This window comes from Diuraphis noxia, unplaced genomic scaffold, assembly GCF_037042655.1.
Source record: "Diuraphis noxia isolate RWA-SAM2 unplaced genomic scaffold, SU_Dnox_SAM2 contig0005, whole genome shotgun sequence".
NCBI lineage: Eukaryota > Metazoa > Arthropoda > Insecta > Hemiptera > Aphididae > Diuraphis > Diuraphis noxia.
The window spans coordinates 39,120,506-39,139,109 of NW_028301715.1; the positions used below are offsets into that span (position 1 = coordinate 39,120,506).

The following is an 18,604-nucleotide window of genomic DNA, read 5'->3' on the forward strand; positions in this document are numbered from 1 at the left end:
CATAGAACTAAAAGTATTTTTAGTGGTGTCCTAATAAAAATTCAGTTGCCTAAATTCTTCAAATTATGTAATATCATACATTAGTTTATATCCTTGTTTCATATACAGTTTTACACATTTTTTTTTTGTTCTCAGTTATGAATAGATAATTATAAATAGATGAAAAAAAATGAAATACTTCTATATTTTGTATATTCAAATTGTTGGTTATTTATTACTATGAGAAAATTGTGAGTGAGATAATGTTATACTGAGATATAGTAGGTATAGTTTTACTTTATAGTTAAACATTTGAATAATTTAAATTTTTATTTCTTTTGTATTCATTATAAAATCTAAAGATTTGGAATTTAAATTAAATTATTAATAACATAACGTAGTTGGAACGTACCTTTATAAAAATTGATTAATTCAATTTAATAATTTAATATTAATTATAATATATAAATACATAATGGCATAATTATTTTATATTATATGATTTTAACCTCTTAAAACTTTGCATTTACTTTTCCTCATATTTGTCATGATCACTATTAATTTCTTATCTGACCCTTTCATTTCTGTTTTAATATTCATCACCTCTCCACGTATTATATTGTTATGTAGATGTTTTTTTTACGTTATGTCAAATTATTCATAGTTATATATTTTTGTCTATTCTTTGAACAACTTAAATTGTTTTCTTATTCCAGTTTGCTTTTTATTGAAATTGCCCAACTCTCATCCTTTTTTTTATAAGCAACATTTTTTTCAAGTCTTTCCAATGCTAATTTGTTTATAATCTTTATTTTTTTATGATATATATTCTCTATATTGTTATATTTGATATTATGTATTTATTGTAGGGATGTGCGTGAAATCCAAATATCCGGATATTCAAACCAGGATTTGAATCAAATTCTTACCCATATTTCCCGGATTATCCAGATTTATGGATTTGATTTTTAATGTATGGTTAAATAGATTATTTTATTTTATTATAATGCAAATTTAGCAATAATTTAATACTCAAGTTTTACATTACTGGTACTTAAAATGTGTTTGAAATTTGGTATACCTATATCCGAAAATTATGTTATAGAATTGAAATATTATTAATATATAAAAATGAGTCATTGAACTACAAAATCGAGTTGAATGATCTGGATTCCACCGAAAAATTCGGATTTTTGAATTCCTGATATTCTCACCACTATAATTTTTTGAATTTATATTTGAAGAGGACTAAAAAAAAATTAATTTAATATTATTGAAATAATTAGAATTTAATATTTATTTTATGTTGTATAAATTATAGAGTCACTGTATAAATTGTACTACAATATTGTGAAACTGTATGTAATATGTATAACATTCACATAACAATGACTGTGAAAATTACAGTATAGCTTTCATTTTCAACAGCATGCACCAAGCTACCTAATACGGAGTAGATTACCTATTAATTTTTAAAAATAACCATTGGTTTAGAGCTAACAGCTAATTAACTCTTGGGTTTAAGTCTTATTTGTTTATCATTTACTATTGTTAATTAGAAGTTTTAACATAAAATATACTTATTTTTATTTTTAGTACAAATAATTAAATTACGTTTTTGTCTAAATTGTAGTGTCATGTAAAAGAAGAGACAGTGTTGCACGGAATTTGAAATATGAATGCGGCAAAGAACCACAATTCCAGTGTTTTTATTGTCCTAAAATGTTTGCTCAAAAATACAATCTTAAATACCATATATATGCTGTTCATTAAAATATCCATTTTAATTTTTTTGTATTCCTATTTTTAAAGTTTTTTTTTCATAATTTGTTTATAAACTTTTTTGGTGTTTCTACCTTTGTGATACTTACAAATTTAGGTATAAAATTAAGAAATATAATACAAATATTTATTTGCATGTTTTTATTTATTCATGAAATGCAAAAATCAATTATATATTAAAAAAAAAAAATAAAAAATGTTAGAATTATTAAATCATACATAATTTCACTATGATATTAAAACATTTGTTATATGTAATAGATATAATATATTTCACTGTGCTTACAGTCTCATATTGTATCAACAATAAACCATATTGGTGCCCAAACAAATGTGGAAAAAGTTACAAACACAAAAAGAATATGAGAAGTCATTTTATGCACGAATGTGGAATTCCGCCTCAATTTGCTTGTATCTTATGTTCTAAAAACTTCAAAAGAAATGAACATCTCAAAAAACATTTAGCTCTTATTCATAAATGTAATACATAAAATCGTTATTGTACATTTTATCATTTGTATTATAGACTCTGAGCAGAATGAAGCCTGCATTTTTTGTTTACTTAAAGTTTTAAGTATTAATGTTTTTAATACGCTATATTAAAACATTAAATCTACCATTAAATTATAAAATTAATAAATTGATCTCTAATATTGCTATATAATCAATAACTTATTCTTAATTTTATACTTATGTTATTGTTTGTATTGTTAAAATATTGTGTTAATTTAAATATATACCATAATTTGTGTATTGAATTTGTTCAATATTGCACAATATTTATTTGAATTATCTATATTTAATATTTTTTTTATTTATATTGTACTGTATGATTTTAATTTTATCATTATATTATTTATTACAAAAATATAAAAAAAACGATATTTTTCAAGCATCGTCATTGTTATTGTAGACATATTCTCAATGACCAGTTACCAATATATTAATGACAATAGTAAACCCTGAAATTCATATTATACAAATTAATGAGTGCCCTCTTATTGTGTATAAATTGACAATATTGATATAATTCATTATTATAAGGTATTATGATTACCTAGTTTACCAGATACTTAAAATATCCTAATGCAATAATTCATTGAAGAAACATAAATCAATTGGATAACTTATTTTCATACCATGAAGTGCTGTGAATGTTTTGCGTAGATCCTAAAAACAACACAAATAATATTCAGGTATGTCAAAGTTGTAAAATTAATAACAGAAGAGAAAAAATAAATTTTATTATAATAATTATGCACATGTGTGTGGCACATTTAATTAAAGACAAAAGGTTTGCAGCAAAACAGCTTTAAGCAATAACTTGAATGTACTTTTTATTTCAGTTTCAAAATTGGGGTTTTATGTTTTTAGTTTTATTACCTACATATAATTGTTTCCCAAACTCTTTTATACTCTAATTGCTTTACTTGAGTTTCAATAGGACCTATATTAACCTCTTGTCAAACAGTCAAGGCCAATCTGCAATTCCACCTAGAAAGATCTAGTCGGAGATTGGATTTGGAGAAATGCATACCTTTGTTATTATTATTATATTCTCCATGGTGATTACTGGGTATATGAGACATAAAAATAATCATAAAATTATATTTCCATTAAATTTTATTTTGCGCTGTATAAACAAATATGGGGTAAACCAATAAACTAAGGTTAGTCTTCAATATACATTTTATTAAATTCGTTGATTTTATATAAAATAAATAAAGATAATTTTTTTTTACATTTATTAGAATATATATATTCTACAAACATAATTCCAATAAGCATATGAATGAAAAGATAAATTGGGAGTGAATGCTTGAGGGGAGTAGTTGCCCAGTAGTAATACTCAACGAGATAATTCGTTAGGCTATTTTACATATAAAATACCTATGTTAAGTGTTTATTTATAAATTTTTTTTTAAGTTACCAGATTAGCTAATTCAGTTGTAGCTCCGGCGCCTTTTAAATCTTTTTGAAAATGTTTGCTGTGGAATGTGCAAGAATAAGTGGTTTTTGGTGGCTATATAAGGCGAGAGGAAGATACTTTATTGGTAACAGTCGGTAGTCAAGATCAGAGTGTTGAGTAAAGTTTGAAAGGTAGAAGAGTGCGTTAGTAATTATACAAAGTGATATGGATTGGAACGTTTGTATTCTGTTGATGCTTAATTTTTTTTGTGACTACCCATAATTTAATATTATGGCCCATAGGAGTACCAGAAAGGGTTTTTAGAGCAGAACTTTATTCTTTGGGTTTAGTAGTATAATATGTTATAATAAATAATATAATAGTCATAATTATGTGGATAGTAGAACACAAAACATTGGTAGTTTCATATTTATAATTAAGTACTATACAAATGGCAGTAGGTAGCTGCATTATACTTTCATAAATATAATTATCATTTTGAAGACGAAAATAAATCATAAATGGTTTTGTTAATAGTTAATACAAAATATTTTTGTAATGCTTTTCTAAGCAACAACAATTTTCTACACTTAAAATTAGATATATTTTTAGAAATTTGATATACCTGTAGTAATATACCATTTTTATTTTAATAAATAATTTAAGATTTACTTAAATATGACATTCATACATCTAAAACCCAAATATTTTTGCTTATTGATTTTAGTTTGTTTATTAATTATTATACCATGTTTGTTTTAATTCATTAAAGAAGTGCTTACACTTTGTGCTTGTACTTTATTCTTTAGTAATAGTTGACATGTAAAAAATATGTCTACATACAAAAATTATGTCAATATCAGCCACTATGTTTTTATAATTTTAACTAACTTTTTTCTTTTTTTTTTTAATTAGATGAAAGATGGTTGTGCCCGAAATGTGGCCGCAACTACAAACGGAAAGCTCATTTAAGTTTCCACTTGGCCAAAGAGTGTGGAGTTGGCCCTCAATATAATTGCTCGAAATGTTTCAAATTTTTCAAGCGTAGTAGTCATTTGAAGAGTCACCAACTATCGTGTGGTGACGTTTCACCAAAATTTCAATGTGACATTTGTAAAAAGAAATTCACACGCAAGGATAATATGAAAACTCACAAAAACACTATTCATAGACTTTCCGATCCTAATATACCAAATGAAGTTTATGCGTTTTATAGCGAATGGCAAATTGGCGATTCAGATTAACACCTAATTAATTATATTTACAATATGTTAACTAAAATATAATTTATTTATTTATATACCTAATTATGTATGTTTAAATACATTTAATATTTACTTATTTATATTAATATTCAGGTATACTTATAGAATAAAATTTGAAACTGTACATAATACAATCAATTAAAATGTGATAATTTGCAATTTTAAATATTTTAAATTTCTTTTTAAATTGAATATATTCTAAAATTATTACAAATGTATATTTATTGCAGAAATTCATCGACACAACGAACTACAAGGTTAATCTACCAGTTAATATTAAAGTGGTTCCATAATATTAATAATGCTTTATAAAGAAATGGAGTTAAATCATATTTTCACTATTGATTTTTATTAATGAAATTTATGTAGCATCTACTGTATATTCTACTCTAAATAATTTTATTATTTTTTTCATTCTGTTTTAGGGATATAATATGTTTGTTCAATTTACTTATTGTTTGAGTAAGTTTTGTTTGGCTTCCCAATTTGAATTAGAATTTTTGGTAAAATTGGAAATATATTCATAATATGAAGATAAACATATAAATATTCTAGGTAAGTAATTAAATATTTCATGTTTAAAACTCGAGTATATAATAAATCATAATTTTTGATATGTACCTACCTTATACCTATAATATTCATACAATTAACATACAACTTATCTACATTCTTTTAAAACCAAATGTATAAATAATAAACATATTTTAAAATATTGAAAATAATATTATTACAATATGAATTATAAATGTATTTCAAATTTAGTGTAAAACAATCAATGAGGTTGAAAAAATATAAGTTCTCCTTGTCATTGTTTAATAGCAAATTAGAAAGACGCTATGTATAGTGCATACTAGTCACTATCTATGTGTTCTATATTTTACAATTTATTTGTATATGAGATGCTTGTTTACAAAATATACTAACTGATGTGCTGTTTAACATATTTAAATACTATAAAAAATTATTTAAATGCTTATGTACGCTTTATTAATCAACAAAAATCTTTCTGTAATGATCATTACATGAAACATTATAATTTGTGTACATTGATAAAAACTTTGATAAAATACTAATATTTTTCATTGCTTACATTAGTATTATTATTATTGTTTTTTGTAATTATTAAATTGTTTATTATGTTTTAGGAATCAGAAAAAAAGCAAAAGTAGCAAAGAATATTGAAAAAAATAAATACAACAGTAAGAACAAAAAAAAGGTTGATTATGCCAAAAATGTTTGTGCTGTATGCTCAAAATCTTTTAAACACTTCAATGCTTTAAATAAACATCTGCACAGTCATTTACTACCAAAAAATTTTGTTATTCATCCATTTCGATGTGATAAATGTGATAAAACATTTACAAAATTACAAAACATGAATACACATAGAGCACTTATTCATGGAGTGTTAGAAGTGTAACAAATTTAAACTTAACTATACTATAATATTATATAGGTAGTTATGTGCTTATATAACTTATAATAATATGTATTATTTTATATTTGGTTATTTATATTCTCATTATGAAATTAATCATTTATAATCATTGTTATTGAGAGATTATTTAGTTAATAATTTACTATTGTTCATATTGGCATAAACAAGATTATTTATTTCTACTTAATAATTATAAAACAATTTTGTTTTAATATAAATATTTGAGTTTTTATTTAGCTTATAGAGTTAAAACCTGTTAATTTTTAATTTGGTATAGCTAAAATATAGTCAAGAAGTCCAGAGGTATCATAAACTTGATGATATTGGAATACAATTTTGTTTAAGAAAACTGGAGTGAAATTTCTTAAGAATGTGTTTAAGATGTGAACAAATATTTGATTTTTTTCAAAACAGTGGTGTATTTACAGAAGTAGATGATGCAGACAGATCTAACCCTACATGGAATTTTATTTTTTATATTTATATTATTTGTATGTTTATAATATTATATGATCCCCACATAAAATGTTTATACCTCACGGAATGAGTTGGAATTCGGTTGGAAAGTGTACATGTAGAAGCAAAATATAACCAGAATATAATATTATCTGTATATTAGTTATTTTTATTATTATTGAATTTTATATTGATACCTGAAGAATGAATATTTGGAAGAAAATGAATTGATTGGTTTTTCGATATTGATAACATTTGCCTTCACCACATCAAAAATCATTTTACCAATTGTAGATCTAAATATTTTTTTATTATTTTTCTATATATTTTAATATTTATCATTTATCATAGTGCTTTTATATACCTTTTTAATTATATGGTATTAATAAAATAAGTACTAAAGTACCTTCTTTATTTTTATAACTGTATAAATGGGGCTTATTAGAAAAAACAATTCTATTTTAACTGAAAACTTTTCCACACCTTAATATACAAAATTCTAACAATAAAATGATTTCCAACACATAAATCTAATAGTTTTGTCACTATGTTGCCATTATAATTATGCATTAGGTATGGTATGGTATTATTATTATTATTATTGAACTGATCATATAATTTTTATTTTCAGTACTATAACCCAAAATGCTAAATTATAGATTAAGAAAATATATTGCTCACTTCATAAATTATTTACCTCTATAGTTTAAGGATCTTAAACAAGCTTTTAAACGCTTTTTATCTAAATAATAAAGTCATATATGTTTAATGTATATATGTAAGTATTTTATCTAATCATTATTATATTATTAATTTTAATCTATCTTTTTTAGAAATAGAGCAGCTACAAAATGGCAGATGGATATGTCCAAATAGTTATTGTGGTAGAACGTATAAAAAGAAATTTTCATTGTATCGTCATTGTCGACAGGAGTGTGGTGTTGAGCCTCAATACCAGTGTTCGTTTTGTGTGAAAACATTTAAACGTAAAGAATCACTCAAATCACACTGTATAATAGTCCATGACTTTTGTAACTTTAATAACTTACAGTTAAAACAGCACAAAAATATCATTTAAAATTCAACAATGTACTTATTGTCTTACAAGCATCAAAAACATTACGATCCCTTCCAATATATCAAAATTTGTTTAAGAAAAAACTGCTAAATTTGAGTGAAAGGTATAGAAATTTTTATATACATAGATATTGGTATTCGGACAAATTGGTATAAACTGAAAAGAAAAAGTTAATCATAAAGTGTACCATACGGTTTTCTTTCTTAAATATTTTGCCGACACAAAAAAATACATGAACAAAGTATACTCTATTATAAATGGCAAAATCACTGAAAAACTTAAATACTAAATCAATTTCAATAAAAAGAATACATAAATGTGGTACATTCTAGATCTAAAAAGAACGGATGATACTATAATGAACCGTCTGTGAATAGGACCAACTATCTTATTCTTATAACAATGAAATTCATCATCACTGAAAGCTGCAAACATGAAGATTCAATAAATAAATACTACATTCTACAAAAAATCAGGCAAACTCGGATCAGATACTATCTAATTAAATTAATTTTCTTAAAGGAACAAAACCATACAATTCTAATTTAATTTAGTTGTATAACTTAAGACAAAAAAAAAAAAAATTGTAAATAATTTACATACACCAACTTTGTAAATATTATATCCCGTATTATAGGTGCTATTGATCTTAGCTTCTGATGTTTTTCTTATCAATTAAATTATAAACAATATTCATTTTAAAAATTATTATTATTAAAACAAAACATGCTCTTGTAAATTCTTGACATGACATCACTTTAGCAATTGTATGACAATTCACATACAAAAAAAAGTATATTATTGATCATAGTTCTTAGAAATCTTTGTAGTTTAGAATAAAACTGAAAAAACTAATAAATGTGTTCATTCCACTATGATATTTGTACTAATTAATTTAAATTTCTTGACTATTTTAAATATTATATAATTTGGTATAACTTAAAAATATGTTCTGTTAGTTTTAGTTATAATAGAGCTATATTTATTTTTATATCTATAATATATAATTGATAAACAACACTTGTTCAATTATGTATTATGTAAAATATATTGACCACTGATTGTAGATGTATATTGTTATGTCAATCTAGGTTTATTACTTAAATAGTTAAATTTAATATATATATACATATATATATATATATATACATACATTTTCCACTGTATATACAATCGAGTATTGACTTCTGTATATTTTTTTTAAAATAAATATAAATATGAACAATTTTAAAAATTGTCTGATTTATTATACCGTTTGTTCAATTTTAAAGGTAATAAAAAATATTTCAAACACTTCACTTTTAATTTGATTCAGGGATTTTTTTACTACCTACATGACATATTAATACATCTGTTTTTGATGAATTCTATTTTTTAACTATTTTTATTAGCACATGTGCAGTAAAATAAAATTTTCTTAAATAAGAATCACTATTTTTGAGACTGGATTTGGTTTGGTTTATTTTTCCTGAACAACTTTGATATTTACAGTTTTTTTTATATCTTCAAAATTAAAAATTTTGATCAGTTGAAAGTTTTAAACTGTTTTTAAATTTTCTCATAAAAAATAGTCCAATTGTGTTTCATCGGGTGATCTAGGGGGCCATTGTAGTACTGGACCAAATGTCTCCATATATTTATGCCCATAAGTTTGGTTAAGGTATTCTCAAACAACAATCGCATCATGGGTGGAAGCTCCATCTTGTTTAAAAAATAAATTACCTAATCTCAAAATTACTACTGTCCTAAAAATGTCAATTTTGAAGACATCAAAAAAATTGTAAATATCAAAGTTCAGAAAAAATAAAGCAATCCGAATCCAGTCTCAAAAATAGATGTATTTATATATGCCATGTAGGCAGTAAAACAACCCCAAATCAAATTTGAAGTAATTTGTTTAAAATAATTCCTGTTACCTTTAAAATTGAACACACCACATTACATTTGTATTAAGTCACATGCAAATATACTGTAAGGAAAATTACATTAAATAATTTCATAATATAAAGCATATAAGCAGCATTGATATTTTTTCATTAAACTATTTTTGAGTTATATTTTTGTTTAAAATATGACAAATTGTTAGTCCTTAGTAGTATATAATTATTAAACTATTAAATTAATTACTATGAAGTTTTCAATTTTAAATATAAATAGTAAATTAATAAACTTTTTTTATTATAACGTTTAAAACTGCTTTTGCCTGAATCTATTTGCAGTTTTAATTTGTCTTATATATTCTTAGTAGGTACATGTTTCAATCATAACTCATTTATATTGCATTTTACAGCTTGTTCAATCAGTGGAAGACATATGTGTCCAAATATATGTGGTCGAAGCTACAAAGAACGACACAATCTTATTAGACATTTAAGGAAAGAATGCGGCGTAGCTCCTCAACATATATGCATCCAATGCTCAAAAGCTTTTAAACATAAAGCACATTTAACTAGACATTTTTTATCATGCTCTAATATTCCTCCAACTTTTGAATGTTCATTTTGTGGCAGAATGTTCAGATGTAGGGACACATTGAAAAAACATAATTTATTAGTTCATAAAGTACTTGAATAATTTACTAAATACCTAACATTTACTATTACCATTGTTATTATTAAAAATAAGTAAATCTTGAAGTTTTTGTAATAATTAAAATTAATTTAACATACAGAATTTTAATTTAAAACTTTTAACAGAATAATTTTACTTAGTTATTTTTATAATAATTAAATCAATATTTACTCAAATACAATGAAAAGTTGTTGATTATTATATCTAAGTTAGCTATCAAATGATTTTTTTACATTTAACATATAATCAGGCATATCCAGAAACTGTTTGTTATTTTTGTTTCACATCTGTAGAACTTCTGGATTACTAAATATCTTATATTTTTTTTTTTTTTTATAAATTATATAATTTTAAAATTGTTATCTGTTTTCTTGTTTGTCCTAACAATGTCAATAAATATTTTTGAATTCCAAAAAATGTATGCAGATAACCAATGTCCAGGGAACTTCTCTTTATTTTACACCATGGTTGGTCTTAAGTTCAAATTATTGTATAGCCACTTAATATCTAATCTTTAAAAAAAAAATGACTTAATTATAATGATTAAAGTTTTTTTTTGGTGAAGCACTTACAGAGTATAACTACAATTAAGTTTATGGAGCAATATGTATGAGTAAAATATAATGTCACATGTGATATTTAGTACTTTTGTATGTATGATGTATTTTATAAACACTTAAATTTTTATTTACTTTTTATATACATATAAAACTAATTAATGACTGAAAAATAATTTCTTTTTAATAACTGACTTTAAAGTGATTTTGGTAGTTTGTTTTTAAGTAGTTAATTTAATGAATAGTTAGATATTTTATCTAAATAATATAAATAAATTAAATGGTAAAGTGGTTTTATGGATGTGTAAAGTATGGAGTATTTATTTTGTGTAATCACCAGGCACATCTGAATTATTCAATAATTTTCATTAATATACTATAGAAGACTAACAATATAATATAAGAAACTGGTAAATTACCTGTGGTAATCAATTTCGGTTTTGAAAAATGTATCCTGATATCTGCCATACATACAATATCATTTTATGTGATACCAAAAAGAAAATTAAAACACAACTAGTATTTATATCTGGTACCTGACTTATAGTAGCTAAATATATAAAATAACAAAATTCTATGATACTAGTTATTTCATACATTATATTCACAATTATTTTAAAGTTGATGTAACTCTTAGCATTAGCTTTTAAAATTCAATATGATAAATATTATAATCATTAAAAATGTATGTCCTGGAAATATTTGTGAAATGTTTTTTTCAGTGATTATAAAATCAAAATGCATATTTTATTTACTTTGGTTGATATTTATCTATGTACTTGAATTTTTTATATCAGATACATATTACATTAAAATTAATATTTTATAGTTTAACATAATATTATTAAATGTCTTATAATAAAAAAATGATCGATGATTGTTGATGTAAGAGTACAATATAGTTTGTTAAATCACAAGAAGTTTTACTGAATAATATAATATGTTCGTACAGTACTCCCTCGTTAACACGAACACGACGGGACCACAAAATAACCTGTTTGTGTTAAAAGAATTTGTGTAAACCGATAGGTTTAACACAAATTTGTTCGTATTATCATAGAAGATTAAATCTAATACGTTATTTTACACTCAAATACATTTTTTTTTATTAAGTAATCTTCAAAATATAAATTTCTCCGCGATTTTGGTTTTAGGCAGTGTACCTTTTTTAACTTCTACTAAAATGAGTTGTTTAGTTTTTAGATCTATAGACATTTGCTTCCTTTTCAAACTCATTTTGGTCAATCACTAACGACACCAAAAAAGTCAATTGACCAACTGATCGATAGAGCAATTATTAGTTTAAACGAGAGCGATTATCGCCGAACTAGATTGCACACATACAAATTTACACATGTATACATATGTATGTACCTACAATAGAGAATATGTACATACATAGTAGGGATAAGATAAGATATCGATAAAACTGTGTTAAAAGATTAAATTACTAACGACTATACAAGTAATAAAACGAAAATAGATACATACATATGTACAGATTGACATTTTTCTGTTCGTGTTAATCAATAAAACCACAATATGGTACCTAAAATTTGTTTGAGTTTCGTGTTAACCGAATTAATTTGTATAAACCGAGGAAATAAAAAAAACCCTATTTTATAGTATAGAGATCTTTCTCGGGACCGAAAAACCTGTTGCGTTATCCAATAATTTGTGTTAACCGAGTTCGTGTTAAAGAGGGAGTACTGTATTAATAAATGATTATAATAACCAATTCCAGTGTTTATATAGTGCATACACTATTTAAACTCAAAATTAATTTTTACATATTTGATTATATGAATCTTATCTATGACCCGGTATGATAATTATTATAGTATGTATCAACATATTACAGTTTTGATTGTTAATATTAATAATATTATTGAATATAAAAAGCGTTCTTCACAACACTGATCAGCGCATGTAAATGTTTAAATAGTAGTAGAATCGATTGATTGCATCTCTTGAAATTATATTATAATTTATGCTTTATTTAATTTGGCTAGAGATTAAAATTTAAAAAAAAAAACAGTATTTATTTTTCTTTTAAATTTAGATTGTCTTATCCCTATTAAGAAAATCGAGTTTTTTTTTACTCATTTGCTCTGAGTGGAGTTTATATTATATGCATAATATAATGTTGTATTTAAGTAAGGCTAAATTATTAGGAAAGTGAAATGTAAGGTAACGGTCATAGTTTTCTGCTATTTTAATTAGTTATTAGTTTATTACTAAGCATTTCACTACAATTCTATATTTATATATTTTGACTTAAAATGAAAAATAATTCACTAATTTCCATTGAATTAATGCCAAATGCTTTTTATTAGTTCAATATTTTGGTATGGATGGTTTAATTAAATTTATTTATTTGCAGATTTGCAAGGCCGGTGGCCATGTATGAACAACTGTGGTAGAAGTTATAAAAACAAAAGTGATCTTATACGCCACATAAGAAAAGAATGTGGTATTCCTCCTCAATATTGCTGCGATACTTGCCGTAAAATGTTTAAACACGTTCATCATTTAAAGTCACATATGATCGTAGTTCACCAGAAGCTATTTAAAAACAATCAACACAAGTTAATGTATTAATATCTATATATTACATAAAATGTAAAACTTTTTGTGTTCTGCCTTAATTATCAAAAAATATTTTTTTGCTTTCAGTTAACTTTGAATACATACATAAACATACAAATATTTATATGGTGTCATGATTTTTTTTTTTTTTATAGGCTAATAATGCTTCAATATCTGAAGTCATTTGCCTGTAAGAGTTACAATTTATGTTACATTGCATGTTGAACAATAATTGAGGGATTTTTTGAAAATTATTATTATTATTATTATTGTTTTAATTACAATTTTTTTTATATATTTTTTTTTACAGTAATTTTACTAAACTTATTTTTGTGAAAAAATTGTAGTTATTTTACTTTCCAAGTGCTAGTTGCATCATTGGTGGGTTTGTGAGAATTTGTCTGGAGCTGTTGAACTTAGGATATTTTAGTGTAATGTATTTGATGATCAGTTGTGTATCACAGCACACATTTTTTTATAAAACTTAACATAATCTTTTATAATGTTTTATATTTACTTGCTGTCCAGCTTAGCATTTCCTATACTTTTTTTTTATAAATATGTTTATTCTTATAATAATAATAATAATAATAATAATATAATAATATGTAATCAACGATAATCCAATAAATTAAAAAAAAAAAATATTATTTTTCTTTACTGAATTGAAAAAAAAATGATGTGAGCCACCCTTAAGTTATTTTTAGGAGTTAACAAAATAAAGATTTAACACCCTCCAAGTATTAATTAATGTTTTGAAAACAGCACAGTTCTTTGTGAGTTCTTGATTACAGACAGACATACATGAATCCATTTTTATATACAAGGTAAGCCACGCAAGCCACCCCCCATTTTTCTTTTAGTTATGAATTTATTCAAATTTTGATTTTTAGAATTTTTAAACACACTCAAAGACATTTTGTTCACACTCATGAATTTTTTTGTTTTATATGAGTGTTCTACAAGATACCAACTTCTGTTTTACAAATGAGAACATATCTTTTTTTACTGACGATTATTTAGTAGATTATTTTTTGAAAATGTTGATGTACCTAATTTCAAAGAAAAAGATTCTTGTTATTAAAATGTTTGTATTGATAATAATAGTCCTTAAAAATGGTTTTATAAAATATGTAACAGATGTAATATTGCTACTAGTTTTTAATAAACTTTGCCCATTTTTTAAAATTATTAATGTTGATAGATTAATATTAGTGACTAAAATGTTCAAATCACCACAGCTCCAAAACAGATTTTAAATAACTGCATAATAGAAATAGGGGTGAGCATGTTTAACGAATCACTCTGTATACATAGATAAATTATAAATTATATTTATAATGATAAAACGGTTCATGTAAAAAAATCAGCTTAATCATGGGTGGGTGTAGGGGGGATTTTGTTCAACAGTGGTAGAGAGAAACCCAAAACATTTGGTTGCCACTGTTATCTAGTTTAGTACATATTATAGAAGTATGTGCAGTGTGCATTACTCAGATTAGGTAATATGAAAAATATTCCATTCCTGTAAACTAAATTTATTGTAGTATGTATAATTAATAATGTATCATGAACAAATGATATAAATTAACATTATATTTTCAAAGTTTAATAATATAGTCAATACATTTTCTGATTGATCCCTTATTATTCCTTACCTTCTTAAAAAAAATCAATTTTTTTTTGTTTACAAAAGATTTTTATATATTATTAGTACAGCATTAACTATTAAGGATTAAAATTAGAAAATAAGATAATTATGTTACAAAATTGAATAAACAATGTAAATGTATAAATTGATTATTACATTATAATAGATTTAAAAAAAATAAAAATAAAGTACAAATAGATAGTTTTTGCATTAGACAATTCAGTGAATTTGTATAATGATTTGAACAAAATGTTAATAGGCTTCATTTTAACTAATTACAGATTGTATTTCAAAATGTTATTGAATATTTTTCACCTAGGATTAAAACTTGTAGTTCAGTTAAAAAATAATAATACAACAATCATTTTCAACTAATTTATATTGTATTTTAAAATGAAAATTACTAGAAAAAATATGTTGTTAGCTAATGGCTTTTAGATTAATTAAAATTATTTACTTCTTAACAGAGCATATTATATTATATACAAAAACATTTTATATCTTTTAATAATTATATATTCACATGCTTAGGTAATTTTTTGAGGTGGCTGTGCTGGAATGGATGTGGTCGAAGTTATAAGTACAAATATGATTTAAGTAGACATATAAGAAAAGAATGTGGAGTTGAACGCCAATACAGATGTGATGTTTGTTCAAAAGCATTCAAACGAAATGACCATTTAATAGTTCATATGACTAGGCATAAAACAACTACAATTACAAATATTTTTTAATTTAACTCTAAAAAGTAAGTATAACAGAAATTATGAATTTTGCTTCATATCGTTAAATTACCTACAGGTATAAAAGGTAATTCTTATAATAGTAAACATACAATACATTGAAAAATATAAATTTTTTTTTGTTTCTATAATTTTAAATGAATACAATTGATATTTTCCTTATTTTGTTTACTGTTTAAAAATTTATAAAATATCTGAGGTACAATGAATAGCAGTGTTTGAAATATTCAGTCCTTAAAAAGGAACTTATTCACGACACATTTATGTTTTTTTTCAAATGAACATGTTCAAACCAAATTTAACGCATTCATTAGGTCGTTCTTTTAATTTTTTGTTCATAAATAGTTTACGAGCAGTTTATATAAAAACCCATAAACATATAGGACACCCAAAAAATAAAACACAATTTAGATTTTAGAGTATATATATTTTCTCTGATAGTAAATAAATTGAGAGTTTTAAAAATCGTTCAAATTTATTAAAAATAGAAACATTGTTAATAAAATAATTTAAATATTTGTTTTGTTTTAGATCACTATGGAAGACCTGTTTTATAAATGCAATGCTTTTCAATATTGTTTTAACACAATTGAATAAATACTACAGAAACACCTATACTTAATATCTATTATGTATTATATAATGTACTCATTGTACTCACAAGTAAATACTCTAATATATCTAGGAGTATTTTTTTTGTTCTTTGAAATTTAAATTCTATGACATTAAATGACAACAAATAAAACGTGATTTTGTTATTAACCTACCTTATATTATCACATTTAATTTATTTTAGTATTATAATTTATAAATTATCATTCAATTATATGAAACTCAAAAATCAGTTATTGTGTTAAAAGTTGTATTTTTTACAAATTAGATGAATTAATTGCATCAAAATCAAAAATATTGTGCCATATATTAGATTAGTGTAATTGGCTTTCAAAGAAATGCTGTAATCAATAAACGCATTTCTATTTAATAATAAGGAATGAATGGTAATTATTTTATATTCAAAAACTATATATTGATATTATTGTTAACATCCACTATAAATAGTGAATGGAGTATTATTATTTTACTCTTTACCAGATATACTATGGGTATCGACCAATAAACAAATCAGCTTAAAAATATATTATTTTTATTTATTAACGCAACAATAGTCCACCTAATTTAACAATCCTGGACATTTTCTTCATGTGGTCTGCCAAACTAACATAATATGTATTATACATTTTCTAACATAAATAGTAATAATATTTATTATTATGACTAATATAGGAATGTAATTAGGTTTGTTTTTCATTTTGATTCTTAGGATTGTTCCAAAAGTCAAACTTGCTGAAATTGCCTTGTCCAAATAACTGTGGCCGATCATATAATCACCGTGGGACATTGCGCAGACATCTCAAGTATGAATGTGGTGTACCACCACAGTTTAAATGTGAATACTGTCCTAGGACTTTTGCCCAAAAAGTTAACCTTAACAAGCATCAAATGGCCGTACACAAAAATATTTTGGATGCAATGAGCATGTGCTTTGCTGAGTTATATGAAAATTAAGTTTCATAATAGTAGTACAATTTGTTAATGTTTAAGAATTATTGAGTTTATTGTCTAGCTATTTTTAGTCATAAGCTTTAAACTCTGATGGGAATTTTTTTTACTTTATTTCTAAGTGTATACCATATATATGGTATTCGAACATATTTTTTCTGTTACAACATAACATATTATTGTAATATAATTATATAATAAGTATAATAAACCTAACGCTAATGTTCAAAATAAAGTAATTATTAGTTTTTAGGTACTTAAAATAAACATGAATATTATTTTTGATTTGATGGTTTGATTACAGTTTATATTTAAAAGATAATAATGATATAATATTGTATTGGTACAATAGTATATTTTTATAACAAACAATAATCATAACAAACCAAAAGATTATCAAATAAATTATACAAATTTTACACTAAAATATTACTTATAATTCATAAATGAAAGTATCAAATTATAATATAATGTACTTAATATATAAATATGTACAAGCTTGTTTATTTAAGTGTCTGTATTCGTTATTATAAAAAGTTTTAATGTCTTGGAAAACTTTAATTTCAAGTGATTTCAAAACAATTTTGTTTTTTTTAAATATTTCTTTACAATTTATGATTTGTTTTTAAGAGGATGCTTTTCGTGCATTTGTTGTCTCTGTCTTACAAATGTATGACATAGGTAGCAAATATAGTTTTAAATAAATCTACAGTTACCCCCAGGGCTGTTTAAAGATCTTTTGTAGCCTAGGCCAGCATCTACAAGTAGCTCCTTTTTTGGCTTTACTCACCATGAATGTTTTGGTGACTTGGGTCAATTTGAAACCCTCTTTCTGAATAGCTTTGATTACCTCATTTATAAACATTTAAGTTTATTTTTAACAATTTGAAGTTAAATTAAAAAATGTTGACATAATATATTCATAAATACTTCAGTCTTATCATTACATAATCATATAATTCATTATTTATAGTATAAATATTCAATTAACTAAAATACTTTTTTTTCAGATTTCTCTGCTGT

At 23.8% G+C, this 18,604-nt stretch overlaps 3 protein-coding genes and 1 long non-coding RNA gene across 6 annotated transcripts; all 4 read left to right on the forward strand.

Moving 5' to 3' along the window:
* The first annotated feature begins 855 nt into the window (after positions 1 to 855).
* LOC149055312 (uncharacterized) lies at positions 856 to 1,974 on the forward strand. The gene is made up of 2 exons (XR_016191962.1): positions 856 to 952; positions 1,613 to 1,974. It is a non-coding gene; the product is annotated as an uncharacterized LOC149055312 (long non-coding RNA).
* Positions 1,975 to 3,742: 1,768 nt separating this feature from the next.
* Positions 3,743 to 5,354, forward strand: LOC149055313 (uncharacterized). Its single transcript, XM_089229540.1, has 2 exons — positions 3,743 to 3,815; positions 4,586 to 5,354. Exons 1-2 carry the CDS (start codon positions 3,743 to 3,745, stop codon positions 4,912 to 4,914), a joined length of 402 nt encoding a protein of 133 aa, XP_089085666.1. The 3' UTR covers positions 4,915 to 5,354.
* A 5,131-nt stretch (positions 5,355 to 10,485) lies between these two features.
* Positions 10,486 to 16,766, forward strand: LOC149055314 (zinc finger and BTB domain-containing protein 8A.1-B-like). Of its 3 annotated transcripts, XR_016191960.1 has the most exons (5): positions 10,486 to 12,878; positions 13,422 to 13,632; positions 13,783 to 15,129; positions 15,810 to 16,026; positions 16,553 to 16,766. XR_016191960.1 is itself a non-coding variant. In XM_089228869.1 (3 exons), the coding sequence occupies exons 1-3, from the start codon at positions 12,854 to 12,856 to the stop codon at positions 13,716 to 13,718; spliced, it is 240 nt and encodes a 79-aa protein (XP_089084995.1). In that variant the 5' UTR covers positions 10,488 to 12,853; the 3' UTR covers positions 13,719 to 13,751. The 3 variants fall into 3 exon arrangements, 1 of the variants encoding a protein (XP_089084995.1); XR_016191961.1 differs by lacking the exon at positions 13,783 to 15,129 and having other exon boundaries at positions 10,488 to 12,878; XM_089228869.1 differs by lacking the exons at positions 13,783 to 15,129; positions 15,810 to 16,026; positions 16,553 to 16,766 and adding an exon at positions 13,715 to 13,751 and having other exon boundaries at positions 10,488 to 12,878.
* A 272-nt stretch (positions 16,767 to 17,038) lies between these two features.
* LOC149055315 (longitudinals lacking protein, isoforms A/B/D/L-like) lies at positions 17,039 to 17,866 on the forward strand. Its single transcript, XM_089228870.1, has 2 exons — positions 17,039 to 17,274; positions 17,343 to 17,866. Exons 1-2 carry the CDS (start codon positions 17,247 to 17,249, stop codon positions 17,585 to 17,587), a joined length of 273 nt encoding a protein of 90 aa, XP_089084996.1. The 5' UTR covers positions 17,039 to 17,246; the 3' UTR covers positions 17,588 to 17,866.
* Positions 17,867 to 18,604: the final 738 nt, after the last annotated feature.

Bases quoted from the DNA above. Each gene is read 5' to 3' on its own strand.
- LOC149055313 (XM_089229540.1), top strand. From the start codon at position 3,743: ATGTTTGCTGTGGAATGTGCAAGAATAAGTGGTTTTTGGTGGCTATAT. The intron at 3,816-4,585 runs GTAACAGTCGGT...TTTTTTAATTAG, and splicing joins GAGAGGAAGATACTTTATTG to ATGAAAGATGGTTGTGCCCG.
- LOC149055314 (XM_089228869.1), top strand. From the start codon at position 12,854: ATGACCCGGTATGATAATTATTATA. The intron at 12,879-13,421 runs GTATGTATCAAC...ATTTATTTGCAG, and splicing joins CCGGTATGATAATTATTATA to ATTTGCAAGGCCGGTGGCCA.
- LOC149055315 (XM_089228870.1), top strand. From the start codon at position 17,247: ATGTATTATACATTTTCTAACATAAATA. The intron at 17,275-17,342 runs GTAATAATATTT...TTTGATTCTTAG, and splicing joins TACATTTTCTAACATAAATA to GATTGTTCCAAAAGTCAAAC.